The sequence below is a fragment of the Netta rufina genome, assembly GCF_964035555.1.
Source record: "Netta rufina genome assembly, chromosome: 1".
Lineage (NCBI taxonomy): Eukaryota > Metazoa > Chordata > Aves > Anseriformes > Anatidae > Netta > Netta rufina.
In genome coordinates, this window is record NC_140123.1 from 70,044,405 (window position 1) to 70,064,349 (window position 19,945).

General features: G+C 35.1%; 1 protein-coding gene across 1 annotated transcript in view; it reads right to left on the reverse strand.

The window, feature by feature from the left end:
- OCA2 (OCA2 melanosomal transmembrane protein) overlaps positions 1–19,945 on the reverse strand; it is a gene marked incomplete at its 3' end in the record, with an annotated part of 212,861 nt that overhangs the window by 33,391 nt on the left and 159,525 nt on the right. Inside the window, exons 22-23 of the mRNA XM_084297206.1 lie at positions 16,216–16,309; positions 3,958–4,051 (exon numbers count right to left, since the gene is read on the reverse strand). Of these exons, the coding sequence (XP_084153332.1) occupies positions 3,958–4,051; positions 16,216–16,309 (188 nt within the window). The remainder of the gene's footprint in view (positions 1–3,957; positions 4,052–16,215; positions 16,310–19,945) is intronic.

A 19,945-nucleotide genomic window follows, 5' to 3' on the forward strand; every position in this document is an offset into this window, starting at 1 on the left:
GCTGAAAAATCAACAGATAGTCTAAAGCTTTGCCCTTCCTAATACAATAGTGAATAGGATGTTAAAGTCCAGAGTATATTTTTTAAACTCATTTCCCTAAGTGTATTAATGAATAGAGCATTTTCATGTATAAATGTATTTTAAGTTTATGGTTAAAATAAGGTATTTCTAATAAACCTTCTAATGTTTTCCATACATAAGCAAAGAAGCCAAGATAAAGACAAAAAAGATGACGCAATATACCTTAAAAAAAAAAAAAAAAAAAAAAGCAAACATGGATTTTCAAAGACAAGTTTAATGAGGCATTAGTTGTAAAACAAAAACTTGCACAGATTGAACTAATGTCTTTGTTGAAGTGTTGTGTTTATACTTACCTGTGCAGAAGTCTGTTATCGTGTCATATATCAGCATTTAACCCATGACCCATTTAACCCATTACTCTTCTTTACTCATCATAAAAGTTGTGGGAAATGAGATGAGGCTAACCTGTGTGTCTTTCTCATTAACCATTCCACAGCAGTTCATTGAATCATTGAACTTTAAGCATCCTGAAAACGTATGTTCTGGAGTTTCACAGCTGATAGAAAGCCCAGAGGTGAATTGTATTCAGGCGTTTGAATGCCACATTGCTCAGCTGAAGTCTCCACCACTGAAGTTCACATCCAAGGTAACAGGGCGGGTTTTATTCTGAACAGAATCAGCCTTAAACTACCAACAGTGTTTAGCATAGAGTGGTGTTAATAACAAGGAAAGAAGAAAAAATGACACTAATTGAACTGGAATGAACAGGACTACTAATATCTAACACATAATCAAGCCATTTATATGGCTTTACAGAGCCTAATGTTGGGTTTGTTTGTTTGTTTGTTTTTTAAGTATTTTTTTTAAATCATGTAAATAGGATACACAGGAGTAGGAAAGGAAACCACATTTGTCCTCCCGTGTGCATGAATGATAATTTCCACCGGAAGCACTGTTTCACAGTCATTATGGATGATCACCAGAGAAGTTGTGGATGCCCCATCCCTGAAGGTGTTCAAAGCCAGGTTGAATGGGGCCTTGGCCAACCTGATCAAGTGCGATCAAACCTGATCAACCTGATCAAGGGTGGCATCCCTGCCTATGGCATGGGGGTTGGAACTAAGTGATCTTTAAGTAATCTTCCAAGGCAAGCCATTCAGTGATTTTATGATTGTTCTCATGCTGGGATAAAGGGATACAAGCAGGGATATCCTACTGTAAATATTTTTGCTGTGAATAACTCCCAAGATAAATCCTATGTTGAGAACATTTTTTAGTAAGCTATTATCAGAAACCAATATTTTTTGACACTTCCAAATAATTGTTACTACCAGTGATATTAATTCAGAATATTAAACCAGAATATTAATTCAGATCTTCAGATACCATACGAAGGAAAAGTAACAGAAAAATGCAAAACCTGAAAATATGCACAACACTTGCAGGATCATGCCCAGCTAACTTTAACACTGTTATCTAAATTAGGTCCCTTGGGCTCATACCGTGTTCTTCCAGGCAGACTGAATTCCTCATGTATCAAATCATCTCTCCCATATACTCATCCTAATACATAGTTATACAATCCATTCCTCTTTTGCCTATATATTCCACGTCATGATATATTCACAGTCAGACAAAAATTACATTAAATAAAATTAGAGCATTTCCCTTAATCCTTTCTTCCAGGAGAAGACTTTCTTCTCCTGTCATATAGCTCAAGCATTTATCTGTTTTTTGTTATTTTTTCTAAATCACATTATATATCAAAGACACACAGTGGTGATTGGTATTGTACTGAAGAAAGACGATGGAACATTACTTATTTTATGTTTGAAATACCACGTACATTTAAAAGGTTATAAATGCATTTCTTAAAGAGAAGATTAAAACTCAAGCCAGCAATTTTATTAGCATGTAGAAACAGATAATTACAGACCCTACAGCAATGAGCACTTCTTATGCTATGAAAGTTGGAAGCAAATTTTTCATTGGTAACAAAAATATTTCTGTGGGTCATTTTCATAATCCATAGGGCAGATTGACCTAGTGTGATGCTATATGAAAAACACACTCAGAGATAGATTAGCAAAAATTTAAAGCTAACAAAAAATGCAGTACCTCAGTTAGAAGAGACATCTTCAATGCTCTCTGTCTTCTCAAGAAAAACAAAATTTTCTACACCCTTGATAGATATAAAATTTCTATGTTGACCTCTGGAAATCATTCAGGCAAGAAGACTATACTGTCTTTATTTGATCATTTGCTAAAAGAAATAGTATCAGTATTACACAGGCAGCCCTCCTTTATGTCAATTGTCTTGTTTATGATTGCAAGTTTCTTTGATAGCCAGACTAAAAATCATACTATGCATATTATCTTTCCCTGCCTTCTGCTTACTTATATATGCTGTCACTCAGTAATTACCTTCACATCAAAAAAGAAAAGAGAAAGCTAAAGAGAAGGCTCCAGGGTGAACTCATTGAGGCTTTTCAGTACTTAAAGGGGACTTATAAAAAAGATGGAGAGCGACTCCTTGCTCAACCAGATAATGGCATGACAAGGGGGGATGGTTTTAGCTAAAAGAGGGGAGATTTAGATTAGAGGTTAGAAGGAAATTCTTCACTCAGAGGGATGTGAGTCAATGGAACAGGTTGCCCAGAGAGGTTGTGAATGCCCCATCCCTGGAGGTGTTTTGAGACACTGGTAGAAGCTCTACAGAAGACCTTGAATCAGAGGTGTGAAACCTAATGAGGGACCCTGGGAAAACAAGGAAGAAATGCAGAAAAGAATCACTCTGTTCTTTGAGGAAACCTTCATGAATAAAAGTACGCAAGATCAAAATCTTCAAGATACACATAATACCTTTTAACACCAGGGGAAGCCTCTGAGTATATTGAATCAGGGTACATTTGACTAAAATAAATCTTTTCCTAAGGCAAGTTATGGAAGAACTCATGAACTGCCTGCTCAGGGAATGAGAAGCTAGCAAAAGTGGCCTTTTATGTTCTTTCTGCTAATTAATATCCAACACTACCTTCCTGTGACTGTTCTGGATTCAGTCGTCCCATCTTTCCTCACAATTACCACAGCTTTCCTCAGTAACTATTTCCACTGAAAGTATACATAAAGAAGGTAACTTCAGAACGTCTGAATATCATCTTCAGTTTTTCCAAAGAGTAAATTCCAGTGAATAATGCTGAAAGGACTGGTTACACTTTAAACATCTTTGTATCTGCTTACCCTAAGCCTGTGAAGACTTGATTTAGAGACTCTCGGTGAAGAACCATTTCCTAATATTTAGCCTGAACTTCCCCCAACAGAACTTCATGTTGTTCCCTTGTTGTTATTAAACAATTATTAATTAATAATTGAACCAGTATTAAACAACAACTTGAGCTGCTACTGACCATTGATTTCACTTTCACTTAGAGCTGCTGAGCAGGTGGCCAAAAAAAATAGTAATTGCCTTTAGATAAATCAGTTTACTTAAGGGGATTGTGAAGTTCTACTCAGTCTGAACTGGGGCATCCCACCTTCTCCCAGGGTTTCAATGTAATCACAACACCTTTATACACTCTATCCACACTACATAAAAATTACATGAGCAGCCTTGTGCTGGCATTTCAGTTCCCAAAAACAAATTAGGAACACAGAGTCACAGCATGGCTAAGGTTAGAAGGGACCTCTGGTCCAAGCCTGCTACCAAGCAGGGTCACCTAACGCATGTTGCACAGAATCACATCCAGGTAGGTTTTGAATATCTCCAAAGAAGGAGACTCCATAACCCCAGTGCTCTGTCACCCTTACAGTAAAGAAACAAATCTATTTTATAGACCTATTCAATAGATTTTCTCATTGGAGGATCCACTGTGTGTCTAAGAAAAAAAAAAAAGAAAAAAAAAAAGACACATTTAAAGAAAGAAGTTTAAAATTTACCTGAAAAACTCCATGAAAGAGAAGCCGTAACCATGCTGTTCAGCAATTCCTGCACAAACAACATTTGCAGATGCTCCAATCAATGTCCCGTTACCTGCAGTTCAGAAAACAAATACTGGTTTGTAGTCATGCTCTGTTTCTCACCTTTCTTGTGTTTATTCTGTCCTAAAGTCCTTAGATGTACCAGTTAGAAAAAATAAATTTAAAAAAAAAAAAATCAATTTCTGTTGTATAGACTTGAAAAGAAACATACAGACAGTATTTCTACATCCTATAAATAGTTCCTTGCTTTCAGAGATAAGCCTGGTATCATTCTCTAACTCTACATAAGCCAGGAAAATAGGAACATAACACCAATCTAACAGTCATCAAAGTGACACCAGAGACTTGCATTCAGATAAACTTGCTGATTTTTTTGTTCCTTATACAATAAGATGTCATCAGATGAGCTGAAAACAAAGGATGAGATAGCACAGGGAAGAAAACAGAATTTTGCAGCAATATCTTCAACTAACATTTGAGGATGTTAAGAAAAATGGATGCTTTTTTTCCCTTCACAGGCTTGACATTGACAAATTAATGTCTTTTATATATATATATGATAACTAATTGCTGGTTGGGTTTTGTGTTGCTTTTTTAATAAATAGAAAAGTCAGACAATGGAAGAGACTAGATCTGTTTCACATGTATTTACTGAAGTCAAAAGGATCACCATAGTTATAAAGTTTGTTTGCCAAACCATAATGTTTCTTTATTAAATGGAAGAAAATACCTTTATTTACTGAACTTCAACAAATTACATTATACAGGTCCCCTTACGAGAGGAAAATGCAAAGGCAAAAAATGCCTTTGTGTACATGTTTATAAATGTCTATAAATGTGCATGTTTATAAAGCACATCTGTCTTCTTGAGAGAACTGCATATCTCTTTTTTCTTTATCTCTTTCTGCTCCCTCAGGAGCTATGCTAGGTGAGCTGCCTCCTACTTGCTGTTTTTAAGGCTTTGACCTTCCAAGGCAACTGAGCTTGTTTCCCTTGTCCTGTCTTTGACTAAAAGTGTATTTTAGTTACTTTAATACTTCAGAGATATTAAATTGAACTTAGAACACCAGAATTCCTGGTAGGCTTTCGCATAACAAAGGCAAAACACAAAGCACGTGACTTAATACAAAAACAGAGCAAGTTAATACAGCTGAAGTTATTAGAGAAGTCAGGCAGGAACACTTAAATAATTTTCAATTCCAAAGCTAATCACTAGTCTTCAGCCTCCAAACATTTCATAAGAGGTTTCTGCTCTACATGTAGTGCAATTAGACATCACCATCAGAATAATATTACTATAGACAAGGAATATATCTCTGGTTTCAAATTAAGGAAACAGGAATGAAACTATACGTGTCCCATGACTGTGACAAGATACAGCCAAGATCTCCAAACAGCACACTCTCTTCAATACTGTACATGTGTTACAGTAATGCCTTCAAATAATGAGGTATTATGGAAAGAGTTTCTGGTTCAGCATTGAATTGATTTCCCTGAGTAGATTTCACTTGAGGAGAAATCATCACCTTAAATGTTATCTGAAAGAAGTGGTATTTCTTTTTCATTCGTTCAGAATGTGTGTACAGTTTAATTAGGTATTGGCTCAGCAGGCTTCAAAGAACCGCACTGAAATTAACAACCAAAGCAAACTTTTGTTTCCCCTCCAAGGAACATCCATCTCAATGGCAGGCATTTAACTGAGCAGTGAAATAATGAAACCATGACCTCTGAATCACAGATAAGTCAAGTCTAGATACATGTACATGGGAACCTATACACATTAAATTTGTTCAAATTGATGCAAATGAAGAATAAGTATTTTCTAGGCTTTCACAGAATCTTCAACTCATCATCACTTCATCTTCAATCTTAAGAATAATTAATCTAAAAAAAACATAGCAAAGAATCCTATTTGCTTGTATGCTCAAGCTGTAATAGCACATTGGTCAACTGTATCAAAGTACAACACCGTAATAACCAGTATATCAGTTTTGATGACTACCGTAACTCATCCTTTATCACAGAGCATATAGTTATCAAGAAACTATATTCATTACAATGAATTAAATGCAATATTTCTAATGTCCATAGTAGGTGATATGTTTGAGGTAAACCATAAATATTATCTTTCATACCTATTCTGCCTTTTTTTCTTGGTATACTGCAGTCATTATTGTCAATGCTAATTATGCTTAACAATTCATAACCATGAAATCAATAAAATATTTTTTCTTAATGCAAAAAATATATACATATATATTCACTTTGATGTGTGATCATAGAAAGATCCAGACATGTCAGTTAAAGTGCCAATGCTATGCAGGCTATATAGAAGAAAATAATGAAGGAATCCTTATGGATCATTGATCATTTTTCTATGGACATGCCCTAGCTTTGCACAATTATTTCAGAAGCACAGTAGAAGGTCTTTGAACATTTCTGTCTAGAAAAGGTGACATAAAAATATCTTTTCTCACAGCAAATTACTTTGAATATATTTAGGGAATGCAAAATCAAGTACAAGAAAGTATTCAACAGTTGTAGTTTAAAATAAATTCATTTATAAAATATCCAAAACCAAAACCTACTTATTTAAACATGTCTTTCTATATCAATCCAGCTTAGAGAAACAAGTGGGAAGATGTTGAGAGAGTTTGGTAAGTCTGATTTGATACCTGCAGTATCTAACAGACCAGCTTCTTCCAGCCTTTTACTTCCATTTGCACTACTTCCTCTCAACACAGTGTTCACAGTTATTACACTCTGATATAGCCCTGTAGAGACTACTAAATTCAAGCCTAGAACTGGTATACCATATCTAATGCACCTCCCTGGCTCAGCAGGCCTCTGCCTTGGTAAACAAAGTTCATCCACGTGGCTACAATCTGCAATGCACTGAAAAATACTTTGGGGAGAACTGATTAATCTTACCAAAGGAAGGAGCTGGGAAATTGGGGAAGAACCATAATAAGCAAAGGGAGAGACAGTTTACATCAGTAATGTTTCCTCTCACTTTAAACCTCATTCTCAGCTGTTGGTTTTACTTGGTAGCAGCACATCTATTACATCCAAGTACCATCAGTTCTTAGGAGTCTTTGGTATTGCCCTTGAAGAAAAACCTAACCCTTGGGTCTGCTGCACTCTTAATATGTTTGCCTGGAGAATCACCCTCAAAGTGTCTGGCAGAATCTGTGTTTCTTATTCAAAGCACCAAGAAATCAAAGGAAAGGGATTATCACCAATAAAGCTATTTCGCCTGGCATGAACAGCCTTCATAAAAATGGTTTCTCAGAATATAAAGGAGATCGTACCTTGTGCAACAGCAAGTTTAAAAGAGGATTGCTCTTTTCTGAGAGAAAAAAAAAAAAAAAAAAAAAAAAAAAAAAAAGGTCTTGTTTTTTTCTGTCCTTAACACACCACTTCTCCACATGGCCTAACAGCAGATAGCAAGCTACACATGGACTTAACCAACAGACTTTCTGCATTTTCTCTTCCCTATATCTCTGGCTAGCTAATGCAGAAGCAAAAAGACTACACTGCTTTCATAACAACTGCTGAGCTAAGGCTATTATTTAGCCATGTGCCAGTAGAGAAAAGTGTTTATCATTTTTCTGTAATCCAATTATTTCAATTGCAAAGCTAAAAATCACTGTCCTGTAGCCACAGTAAAAGACATATGCAGCACTCAACATAAGCCATGAAAGCAGATTTACCCTTAGCCTTGGACAAACATCTATGCAAGGCACAGTTTTGCACAGGCACAGTTCTGTGTACTGCTTTGTCCCAGGCAAATATTCTTATTTTGAAGCCAGGAGTTCACCACAGAATCATGAATAATTTCAGGATGAGGTTTCTCAGACCTGCTTTTTGCTGTAAACAATCTCATTATAGTGTCTACACAAAACCTACTGAAGGAAGCCAGCTCCTTGTTTTCCATACGTTTTCAAAACTATGCAGTCTTCCATGCACTTAATTCAGTTAAGAATAAGCAGACTGAAGTGTGTGGCTTTCTTTCCATAGCATGTCATTTCTATACTCAAAGCACATCCCGAGCAAATGTGACAAACCTGGTTACAGAACTGAACACTGAACAGTTATAATTTTGATTACCCTTATAGGTGACAACCTTCACAGCTTTCACTAATTTTCTGTTTCACGTTAATCTAATCCAGATTTGCCTCATTAAACAGAGCCACTTATATTCATGTCTTAAGGGTGTACAACTCTTGAATATCTTTTAATATTGTTTATGAGTAAAAATAAACAAGCCCTGGATAATCAAATTTGCAATCAATAAAGAGATAAAGAATTAAGGCCATGTAAACTGTTACCAATCCTTACAATAACCAGAATCCTCAGCTCATAAGCAGTAAGGAGAAAAGGCCTGCATGAACTCATTGAACATAGTTATATGTCACAGACTTCAATTATACAATATTTATTTATTTACTTATTTTAATTTTACCTGTTTGGAAACATGTTGAATTGGACATTTCTGTCCAATTGCCTAGATGTGAAATTTACAGGGAAAACACTGAAGGTGAATCACAGTTTTGAGTTAATTTTTCCAAAGGCTTCATTGACCTAACCATTCAATTCAACATCTTGAATCATGTGAACTTTGTCCTACTTTACTACTACTACTGTTCTGCCAGCTGTAAAGCTGCTGTAACTATTACTTTATTCAGTGCTCATTGTTTTCTTTCTTCTATGACAGTAAAAGTTAAAATTTTCCTGGGCACACAAATCCCAGGTTACACTTTTTTTTCTCTCTCTAATTTTTAGATACTGACATTTAAATTGTCTGCTCAATTTCACAGCTTCTCCACATATGGCACCACTAGGGACCAAATGTTGAAAAATAGTTCCATAGGAATATCAAAATAAAAGTATATTATTCAACTTTATACTTCAGAGGTGAGCAGAACAATGTAATATTATTCAAAACTAAATGTCCCTCCATTAAGTTATTTTAGAATGTTCAGTGCTTAAAATTCAGATTCCATCTTTACACAAATTGACTTTCAATTGGAGCTTAGCTGTTACGCTTTGCTACGATTCAAGTGCCTTGCTTAAAAAGAGTTCACAACTCCTGCTCATTACCCTTATTTGTTTTAGGTGTATTAACTGCAATTGTGCTGCAGATATTAATATATGTATAGGTAATAAGGGTACCAGTATAACTTTCTTTAGTGTCACACAGAGTGTCTGATTGATTATCTGATTCATCACTATAAATCAATTATATCAGAGACAGAGATATTATTTTCCTTTTGCACCACTCAACACTGCTGCAAGCAGCACGTTATTTATTTTCCAGAAAAAAAGAAAAAAAAAGAAAAAAAAAAAAAGGTGTGTTGTCTGGAAAGTGCCTGCAGTGAGAGTGGAAGGAGGAGAGGAGAAAGAGAAGGAGAGGCCAGTATTATCTTCTACGCTTAGAGTTTCAAAGCTTGCTATAGCTTCCTTTTCTTGTTATGTCTGATAGCCCAAATGCTACCTTCTAACTGAATATACCTCTTCTGCTGACAGCTGTGTAGAGTCTGTATTCTCATATTGCAGTGACTCAGTAATACAAAATAATGAGTTTAAATATTCTATATTATTCTAAAAATAGAAATGGTCAAGGCTTCTAAGAAGAACCCTTCATAATTTATGATAGATAAATGCACAAAGCAAGGAAATAAAATTAAACAAAACTCTGCTTTGCAGGAGTCTTCGATGTCATCTCTGCTGTCAGCACTGATCATTAACCTTTCTCTAATTTGCAGAACTCTTTAGCAAGCAATTATTTTACACAGATTGAAAACAATACGATCATTTCAAATTCATCAGCAATGTAAGCATTTTTATGAAGTGAGCTTATGTTTGGTGCAAATTCTTTTTAAAAATTACTTTTGAATACTACTGAATTCTGTATATTACATACATATTCTTCTCCTTTCCATTTTAAAATCTAAGATTTACCATCTGAACTATAAATCCTCATCAGTACAGATGACATGAAATAGCATGTCCTCTACCCCATATACTTCATATTTTACCCTTAATAACATGCATACATAGATATATATATATGTGTCTGCCAAGATAACTCTTTTCAAGCTTAGAAAAATGGCCTTGCTAAGAAAAACTGACTGGGTTCAATATGTTTTTTGATTCCGTATTAACTCAATGTCTTAAAGCCAAGCAGGCCTCTGATATTTCCTTAATACAGACATCGATATGTCCATCAAATGTACACATTGAGGTTTAGCTGTTTTTACATTTTACATTCACAGCTTTATTCTCTATTTCTTCCATGTCACAGAGGATTATCTTCAGTAATCTTAAAGATTAGAGAATCTCCTCTAGCTGCAGGTACATTGGTAATGAGCCTGGCTCTCACATCACAGACTTTAAAGCATTGCTGGCCTTTAAGCAGAACTTCATACCGAAAAAGTGTGAAGATGCCCCAGAGTTTGAATGTCATGAAAAAGCTAAGAAAAACAGCACTTGGATTTTTATAGGAGGTTGAAGGTCTTGTCTGTTTCATAAAACAGCATGAGATTATTTTGGACACTTGAATACTGATGCAGAGAAAAGATTTCTTGTGCTCATATCTGATGATACTGCTCTTAGGGCTACAACAAAAATGAAACATTCAGTTAATACCTGAAGAGAGATCTTCATTAAGAAAAAGCAAACAGTACTACCATTTACTGGAGTCATTGTTTAAAGTCCAAATTACTTCTTTCCATTACAGCAAACACTACAGAAACAATGTAAAGTATATTCAGAAAGGAAATTAGATATTAGGATAAGATATATAAAACACCTGCTGTATTTGCTTCTTGATATGTAAAATTTAAAGGTATAATACTGCTAAACACCACACAGATCTTTAAAACTGAGACACTTACTGAATTTCCTCATTTGTCTTGCCTGCCTTTTAAAATCAAGAGCAGTAGCAGCCTTTTCCTTTTGAAAGATCACATATTACTTTCATTGATTCCCTATGGTCCTAGTTTTTATTTGGATTATAAATTGTATAACAAGCAACAAAAAAATTAACCAAGTCAGAGGTGTCTCACCCACAGACATAGAACTGAACCTCAGGATTTCACATCCTCAAAAGACTCCATTGACCTTTAGAAACAACCGAAACTTGCAATATCAGCATCCTGGCTAAATTCAAGCTTAGGTAAATATATTCTCTCAACAGATTATTTTTTCCTACAGTTTCAATTACATTCCATTGTATACAACAATTAATTTTGTAGTAGTACTCCTACTAGCAGTTGGTGAGTACTCAACTAGTAGTTGCTGAGTAGTACGCCTCAACTGCTGTGTTTTCACTTTGGATTTTGGCATACTTTTTGAACATTTCAAATTGAAAAGCCTTAAACAAATGTGATCTGTTGCAACTATAATTGAACTTCAAAAGGATCTACAGAGGTGCTATTTTCATAATATTAATTAAGAATTATATATTTTAATGTTTTATTGAAGGCTTTTACTTTTCCCTCATATTGCAAAGAAGCAGGGTTGATTTAGTAATATAAACAATATTTCTAGATTTATAGCTTCACCGTGCCTGAAGCTTTACAGCTAGTTTAGGATTTTACTGAGCAGAATCAGTGGGAATAATAAATGAGTAAGTCTCCACTGTGCATGGTCCAATCTGCATCAGGCATGTAAAGAGGCTTGCCAAGAGACAGAACAGCTACAGCATTGAACCACCAAGAGAAATCCAACTTTTTTAGTTGCAGTGTGGGTTTCAGTCTTTTAATAGCTGTAATTGTCCTGTGGATAATGGATATTAGTCACACCTGGGTTTTGACCCTGTAAGGTTAGAAGAAAAATGCTCTTTTCGCCTCCTTTCTCAAGGTACAACCAAGCTTGCAAGAACAATACAGCTGTATGCATCCTAGAGCTTGCCTCTGTCAGCAGAATTATGACAAAGACAACTTTCAGGTGTTGTCCTCCAGGAAAATATACTGAGAAAAAAAATAGCACAATACTATAAGCCACAGAAAATGCTCCCTTTAGACTACTGGAGTACTTACTGTAGCAGATATATACTTTTCTTACACTAGCAACAGAGAACTCAAATGCTAGTGACTTTCAAGTATGATTTCAGTCAACTTTTAACTCAAGCTTTTTTTTTCTTCTTTTTGCAAACGTACGTTTTATGAATCAAAAAAAAAAAAAAAAAAAAAAAAAGAGAGAGAGAGAGATAAAAAGACAAATAAATGCCAGCTGTACAAATGTCAAATGTACAAAATCCTTTCAAGCAATGTCTTAGCTATAACCTCTTCAGCTCACTAAAGAATCTAGTCCTACACAATTGAACAGTCTTAACAGGTGCATTTCTGACTGTGCACTTACTCAAATTGAGTTGAATCCATATTTCTTGTTATTTTACAACTTATAAATCAATAAAATCTACACGATTAAAGCTCCTCCTGTTCTGAAATTGCTGGAACTAGCAATCTTCATTTATGCTCCAAAATTTCAGAGCAGCATTCTCTACACACTGTTGGAAGGCCTATGTACATCTCAGTCTCAAGAGATACCATAATTTCATCATGTACTAGAATAGGAAGCATTAATGAATAAAGCTTTATTCAATGTCATCTCCTGAAAAAGAAATATGAATATATTTGTCAGAACACCAGAACACCGCAGAAAATGACTGAAGCTATTTCCTTGTTTGTTTCCTTCAGTTTATTTTAAACTTATTGTTGTCTTTCCCTCATAGTCAAAGCACAATTGAAATACTGGCAGATAATACATTAAAAAAAAAAAAAAAAGTAAGCAATACAATTTTTCAATCTATTGCATAGACATCCTGACCATTAATGACCAGACAGACATGAGCTAATAGGGCTATTCAGCGTTCAGAAAAATTGACAAACCAGGAGGCCCTGAGGCCAGAATTCATTTGACTTATCTTTGGATATCCCTCTGAGCTCCTGAATTTCTGTACGTTAAGGGCTCCTACATACTCTGCAGAGAATGTCTCACATTTTCAGTGGATGAGTAAACATCTGCCTCTTGGAAATGCCAGTCTCCCCAGCACAAAACAAGGAGCCCAGGGCAGCAAGACTCCTAATTTACAACTTCATATAAATTCTTAAAGATAATTGTGTTATCTTTAATATCTTAGAGATAATCTAGCTCTAAATTTCCAGAACTAGATCTCCTGGCAATTTACTATGTTTACTTTTTAACTGCATAAGATTAACCTGACCTGACCAAGAAAATTTCTGCCAGAATGGAGCTGCAAATTCTGTGGAAGACCGAAAGGTTTCAAAATTGTGGTCACCTCACCAGGAACTGCCAATGGCCACCAGTCTTGTTGGCTTTCTTTATTAAGAGACAGGATTTTTTCATTCCTTCTCACTTCCAGATACACATTTTACAGAACAAGGATCATCTGTGCTATTTTCAGTTACTCCTTATCTCTGAACCCAATGCCATGAAAGACAGAAATTTAATAGCAGCAGCTTTCTTTTGGGAGACACTGGTGAAGATGACAACAATATGGTAGTTATACTGGCAAAGGTCTCTCTATCTTGCTTGAGATTGATTCAATCCTTTCATTTCCAGGACAACAGCTAAAGCAATGAAAGAAAATTACAGTCTTTTCTCATCCCATCATCTTCCAAAACAGTAGGTGGCTGTGCAGTTTGTGACAGTAGAAAAATTGTACCCACTGGAAATTTTCCAGGACAACATGTTGCACAGTATTTCCAACATGAGCACAAATGATAATGTTCCCTTCATGGTCACGTAAGCATACGGCAGTGTTTACCCTGAACCCAAGAAACACCATCCAATTACAAGTACAGAAGCTGTGTATTATGTAGTAAACAACAACCTCTGAAATCTATGCCTTTAATGTATTATTTAATCAGGCACTTTTACAAAATGTCTTGTTTGTCAAACTCCTTTGGTTGCATAAGGAGCAATAAGATAAAATCTTTTGCCTTAGGCATCAGACAATAATGATATAATTTTCAGTTTCCTATTACAAAATGAGATTAGATCCTGAGGATTCTTTCATATCACTTCGGTGCTGATAAGCCTTTATTTTGGAAATAATTTTAAAGGCCATATGAATTTTTTGTTTTGGTATGTGTTTTTTGTTGTTGTTGTTGTTGTTGTGGTTGGTTGGTTGGCTGGTTGGTTGGGTTTTGTTTGGTTGGTTTGGGTTTTGTTTGCTTTTAAAAAGCTCCTTCTCTTCCACTTTTTGAGGGTTTATGAGATTTTTCAAAGTAAAATATTTTCTTAAGAATAAACTGCCATCCATTAGCTTCTGGTTTTGAAAAGGGAAAGTCAGGACTATATTAACCTTCAGACTAACATTCTCATGAGACCTTTGCCAGTATAAGTCATAATTCACTCAGCTTTATCCTAATAGAGTACTATTTGGAGTATTTAAGCTTTCACAAACAATGATAATGCTCTAACTTTTTATCAGAGTACTTATATGTAGTCTATTTTAATACGTGAGAACTTCCTATGTACATGTATCTCTACTACCTTGAATTCAAACAACGCTTATGGTACTGCTTATATTGTTATTGTTGTTTCATATGGCATACACACAGAAGTCTGTGTTAAAATCCCAGCAGCCCTTCAAAAATCAAATTAAAGGTATTTGGGTTAATACAATAACTGATACTTTAGGAATATCAACTGATGTTTCTAAAGATGAAAGATAATACAGTAAAGGCTCCAAGGCTGGTGAAGTGCTTCCCACTCAGAATATGTCAGTGTAATCTGGCCAACTTTACATACCTTATGCTTTTTTTTTTTTTTTTTTTTAAATATCTGAAAGTTTAATGAAATCAGTATCTTTGATGATTAGCAAATTGAGAAGAAAGATGATATTTTATGGCAAACATCTATATAAAGACATGCTGATTATTCAAATCACTGGTTTTAAAGAGGAACAGATTTGCCGATTAAAGTCACAATATAATGAGTAATGATGAGTACAAAAAGACATTCCTAAAATGAATAACTCTTGTTTGGTATAAATTGACCTGTCTTTGCAACACGCTCTTAAAATTCAATCTGTAAATTACATCATTATAATCTTTGTTAGGTATTAAGGTCACTTGTACTAGCAATCACTTAGCTAAATAAACAAACCAGAACTTGTATTAAACACAAAACTGGTTTTGGTTTTAATCTCCATAAAGTAAAGGAAACTATTTGGAGGATTTCAGAGGTAGGAAGGGGTGGATTCATTGCAGAATACTATCCATTTTAATGTTATTTAACCTAACTGTCTAAATATTTATGGATCAGAACACAGACCAATACAATGTAATTAGCATTAAATCTCTCACTAGTTAAAAACAATGCTAACTCTACTTCTCATTAAAAGCTTATACATTTCAATTGTACTTAGTACACTTGCTGTTTGCATCAAAACACTTTCATAAGCTATTAGTAGAACATAGAGTAATCCAGTATAAACATTAATTTAAAAACTACCGGATTGCTATTCTTCTTTGTTGTTATAACAAATAGAGTGGAAATCTTGGACCTACTGTGGAAACATGATAGATTTTTAACTAAAAATAAATAAATAAATGAAGTCATGAAGCCATCTGCTTGTTTTATGGTAGTGTACTGACAAATACAAGAAATCCCAAGTTAACACCAATATGGGTATTAGAAGAATGGCTATTAGCTTTCTTTATTTGAGGTAAATTTCCCAAATATTTCAGTGAGATCTTCCACAGAGTAAGGAGTGCTAAATAGGCCAGCAAATGGATAGTCAACCCAGTTCTGTAAGCAAGCTAGAAAACCTCCCAGTGACTTCAATAGACCCTGAATCAAGCCTTCAGATCTCAGCTATTATACATTTTATGTACCTTTTCAATGAACAATGATGGGCCTCTGCTCTGGAAGCTAAACGTATCTTTGTATTTTCTCTCTCAAAAGGTCAGAACCCCAGAAGCACCATCTGGACTGCTGCTCTGTGTGTTTGTACTTTATGCAGATACCATCTTCAAACACAGACTGCAAAAATCCTATTGTAGTTTATGCAGCAGACAGTGGCTGGGATCCTTATCCAGGAGTCCTTTGAAGTCAAAAGGAGCTGCACGAGGCCCTATGTTTTGCATAACAAAATCATTGGACGTATTTGAACTAGTTAATACATATCATAATTTCAAAGTTATTGCCTCATGTTAGCTTTCTTGCATAGGCTCTTACCTCCAAGGCATGCACCCATGGCCAACGAGAAGATTAATGGCTTCATAGGCAAGTTAACGTCAGGATCTTTACTCAGGTTGAGAAGCACAGGAATCTATGGTTAAAGAAAAGGAGAGAGTGAAATTCAGGAGACATTACCCAACCATCAGTACGTTATAAATAAAATCAATTTAAGTCAAAAACTGAAAACACGAGCAAGTCTAAAGTATAACTGTTTTTCAATGAGCATCTTTGCCTAATATTCTTGTTTTCTGCTCAGTTTTTCCCACTAATTGTGCTGGTCCTGCAGTTCAAGAGAAGTTACTGGCAATGTCAAGCCAACCCTGGCACTGGTTGACTGCTTACAAAACCAGAGATCCCTTAAGGTTGTGATTGCCTCCCATTGAGCCTTCTATTTCAACTGGGAACTGTCAGTGACTATAAGCAATTCCCCTTCCACTTCCCATAACCTGAAGGACAGATCTATCTCTTCTTCCTGGAAACAGCTGTGAGAGATGTCCAGACCTCGACCTGGTTGTATACCATGCATCAATAACTAAAATATTCCTGAGTTCTTTTTATAATTAAATGTGTCTGATCTGTTAGGGAGACACTGAGAAAGAAGATCAATGCAGCTGGCTTCTGAATTCACAAGTAGAGCTGAATTATTCTGCTTTTTAGTCTAATATTACATTTACCAGAAAATGTATATTTGTTCTCCTGGGAAATATTTGCAAATGTTTATTAATTTCATTTAATATTTTTAGCAAATAAAATAAATTATTTAAAAAAAACACACACAACTTGTAAGTCAAATGAGGTTTGTAAGGAAACATAAAAGATTTCATTAGGCAACTGGTGTAGAGCCAAAAAGTACAGCAGGCAAGCTTTCTAGTAACACCAAATCTTAGTCAGTAGCAACCTTCAAAGCTACGCAACTTGAGTTTTGATTGGGGAAAACTGTTTATACTTCCACTTTATTGTATAACTGCTTCTTTTGAAAGAAAGGCATGATTAATACCTGTAGAGAAAGAGTTATTAGCAAGGTGAGAGTTGATAATGCTATTGATCTGCTTTTAACATGTCTGTGGGACCAAAGGACAGAGAAAGAATAAGCAAACATGGAACACTAAGAAACCAAGAGGCAAGGGATGTACGTAAATAACTGTAATTTGCCTAAAGCTGAATGCTTTCTCAGAATTCGGGATCTTCAGTAGTGATTAGAGTTATGACTTTTAATCCTCTGATTTGTCATTTGGATGTATTTCAAAGGTCCCCCTCAAGGGCTGTGATCTCAGAGATGGACCAGCCACTTCCTGAAAAATGTTCTCAATTTGATGACTGAATAATGCTCCCCTTTACTGACTGGATCAATATATTGGCTTTATGAAGAATTACAATCCTTTCTTTCTCCCTCTCTCCTGCCATTGGTGCTAATCATTCCTCTTAAATCCTCTAATAGGTTAACATAGATAAGGTAATGTTTAAGTAATTATTCCTGAACTGTACATTGCCTGAAGATGGGTACTTCTATTTCAGGCCTAAAGAAGAGTCAGCATGCCCAGTATCTTGTCTGTTGTTTTTGCTGGATTTTTTTTGTTTGTTTTTTGTTGTTGATATTCTTTTTTTTTTCACAAGACAGTAATAAAAAAAATCATTTCCCCCCATAAACTTTGTTTCTCTCAAACCACTGCTGCCAGAACATGATACGCAATTCAAACCACAATTATATTTATGTTTCATCATAAAATGAAATAAATTTAAACAAAAATACTGAAATCCCAGAATAAGCCATCTTGCTCAATCTAAATAAAGCATTTCTTCCTGCTGTGTAATTTTGTAAGAACCAAAGCCAATTATTAGCTCCTTGGAATTATTTGCAAGTATCCTGTTATACTACATTAACTCTCTTGTTGTAGGACACAACCCTGAACCATGCAGGACTTTTTAAAACACTTTTTAAACCAGATGACCTTGTGCCATCCACTGCCCTGCAGACATGGTGGAGGTGCATTAAGATGACAATCCTATTTTCTTACTTTTGAGGTCAATCCTAAAACTGTTGCCAGCAGGATCCTAAGTGCAGACCGAGTAATGCTATTTTCATACCTCACTGATGAGAACTGTGTGGAAAGCAGAGCCCTGTGGCCCTCCAGGGGCTCTTCCCTATATAAAGCACTGTGAAGGATGTGAGAAGCAAGAAGTGGAATGTAGATACCAGGCAGAAAGTCATTCAGGTAACTCTCCACTTAGTATTTGCAGCTAGACATGCACAATACTCCCATCAGAAAGTTTGGTTCTCTCTGTTTACTGAAGGAGCTCCGCTCTGTGAGCTCTAAGTGATTCATAAATCCCTACTGGTTGAAGACACTGAAACTATTTAGAAGAAAGTCTCTAATCAAAGGTTTGAAATTCATGGTTTGAAATTCACTCTATCTTCTTTAAAACACAAAGATGCATTGCAATGCATAAAGAGAAAGTGAAATTTTTAAGCCCAAGAAAATATTTCAGGAGTGCAAATACAAACTTGACCCCTCTGGTTTTATTGGTATCTCCTTGACATAATATTGCTTCCCTTCCACTTGATTTAAAAAAAAAAAAAAATCTTCATAAAAATTAATTATCTATGTTAAAATTATCATCAGTGATGTCATGCTTCTAAGTACATTAACTGGCAGCAGGCTAGATCAGTGATCTCTGCTCCCATAAATGTCTGCTTTTTCAGCAAGAGACAAGTACTGAAACATGCCTTAGGAATATATATTTATGTACAGTTAAATTTGGGTGTTTCCCTTATTTAAAGGAATTCATGTCTACCAACGTATAGCAGTTATGGTTATAAAGAGAATGGAAGATCTATAGATCTCCATCATATGCTTGAATTTAGATCTAGCATGCATGTAACCTCTGTAAAGAAGAGATATTTCTAACAAGGAATGCCACCCCATAAGTTTCAGTTTTAAATAATCAGATGAAAAATGAATGCAAAACATTCAGTTAATTTTCTAGTGATTCAGATAAAAATATTTAGTTATCCATAGAGTGCACCAAGTTTTTGCAAACATTATGGAATATTCTGGCAACTACACGTCACAAAGGCTCCAAAAGTCACTAGCATCATTTTTTTGTTATATAAAAGTAAGTATAATACAAATAGTGTTCTAATTTCCATCTTCAGAACATTCATGACCCAAAAGCAATGAAGAATTAGGAAATTTGATCACCAGCAAGAGCTTTTAAATAGATATTGCAAAGCAATTAAAGCCAATAACATCTCTTAGTGCTTGAGCAATTACCTTTTAAATAGATAAGGGTCATAAACAGGCTGTTACAAAGGGAACCTCTGCTTCCCATAAAATCACCTTAGATATATATTTTTATCATATTCATTCATGCAATTACATATTGGGCAACACTTTTGCACTACAAATACCTCAAACTTCAGCTTTATTTACTGTTATATTTAACCCAAGTGACAAAAAAAATGCAGACTATGAAAGGGTTAGAAAAAAATACACAACATATACAACAGCATCAAAAGCAAACCATGCTAGGATAGTTTGCAAGCTGGAACATAGCTTGCTGCAATACATATTGTACAAATACATTTGTCGATTAATTTAAATGGAATGCAGCCTTTTTCATAGTTTTTCTAAGTGCTGCCCCTAAAAAGATAAAAAAAAAAATAAAGCTTAAAAAACTCATGTTTCCATTATTATTCCATCTTTAGATTACATAAACAGCATCTTTA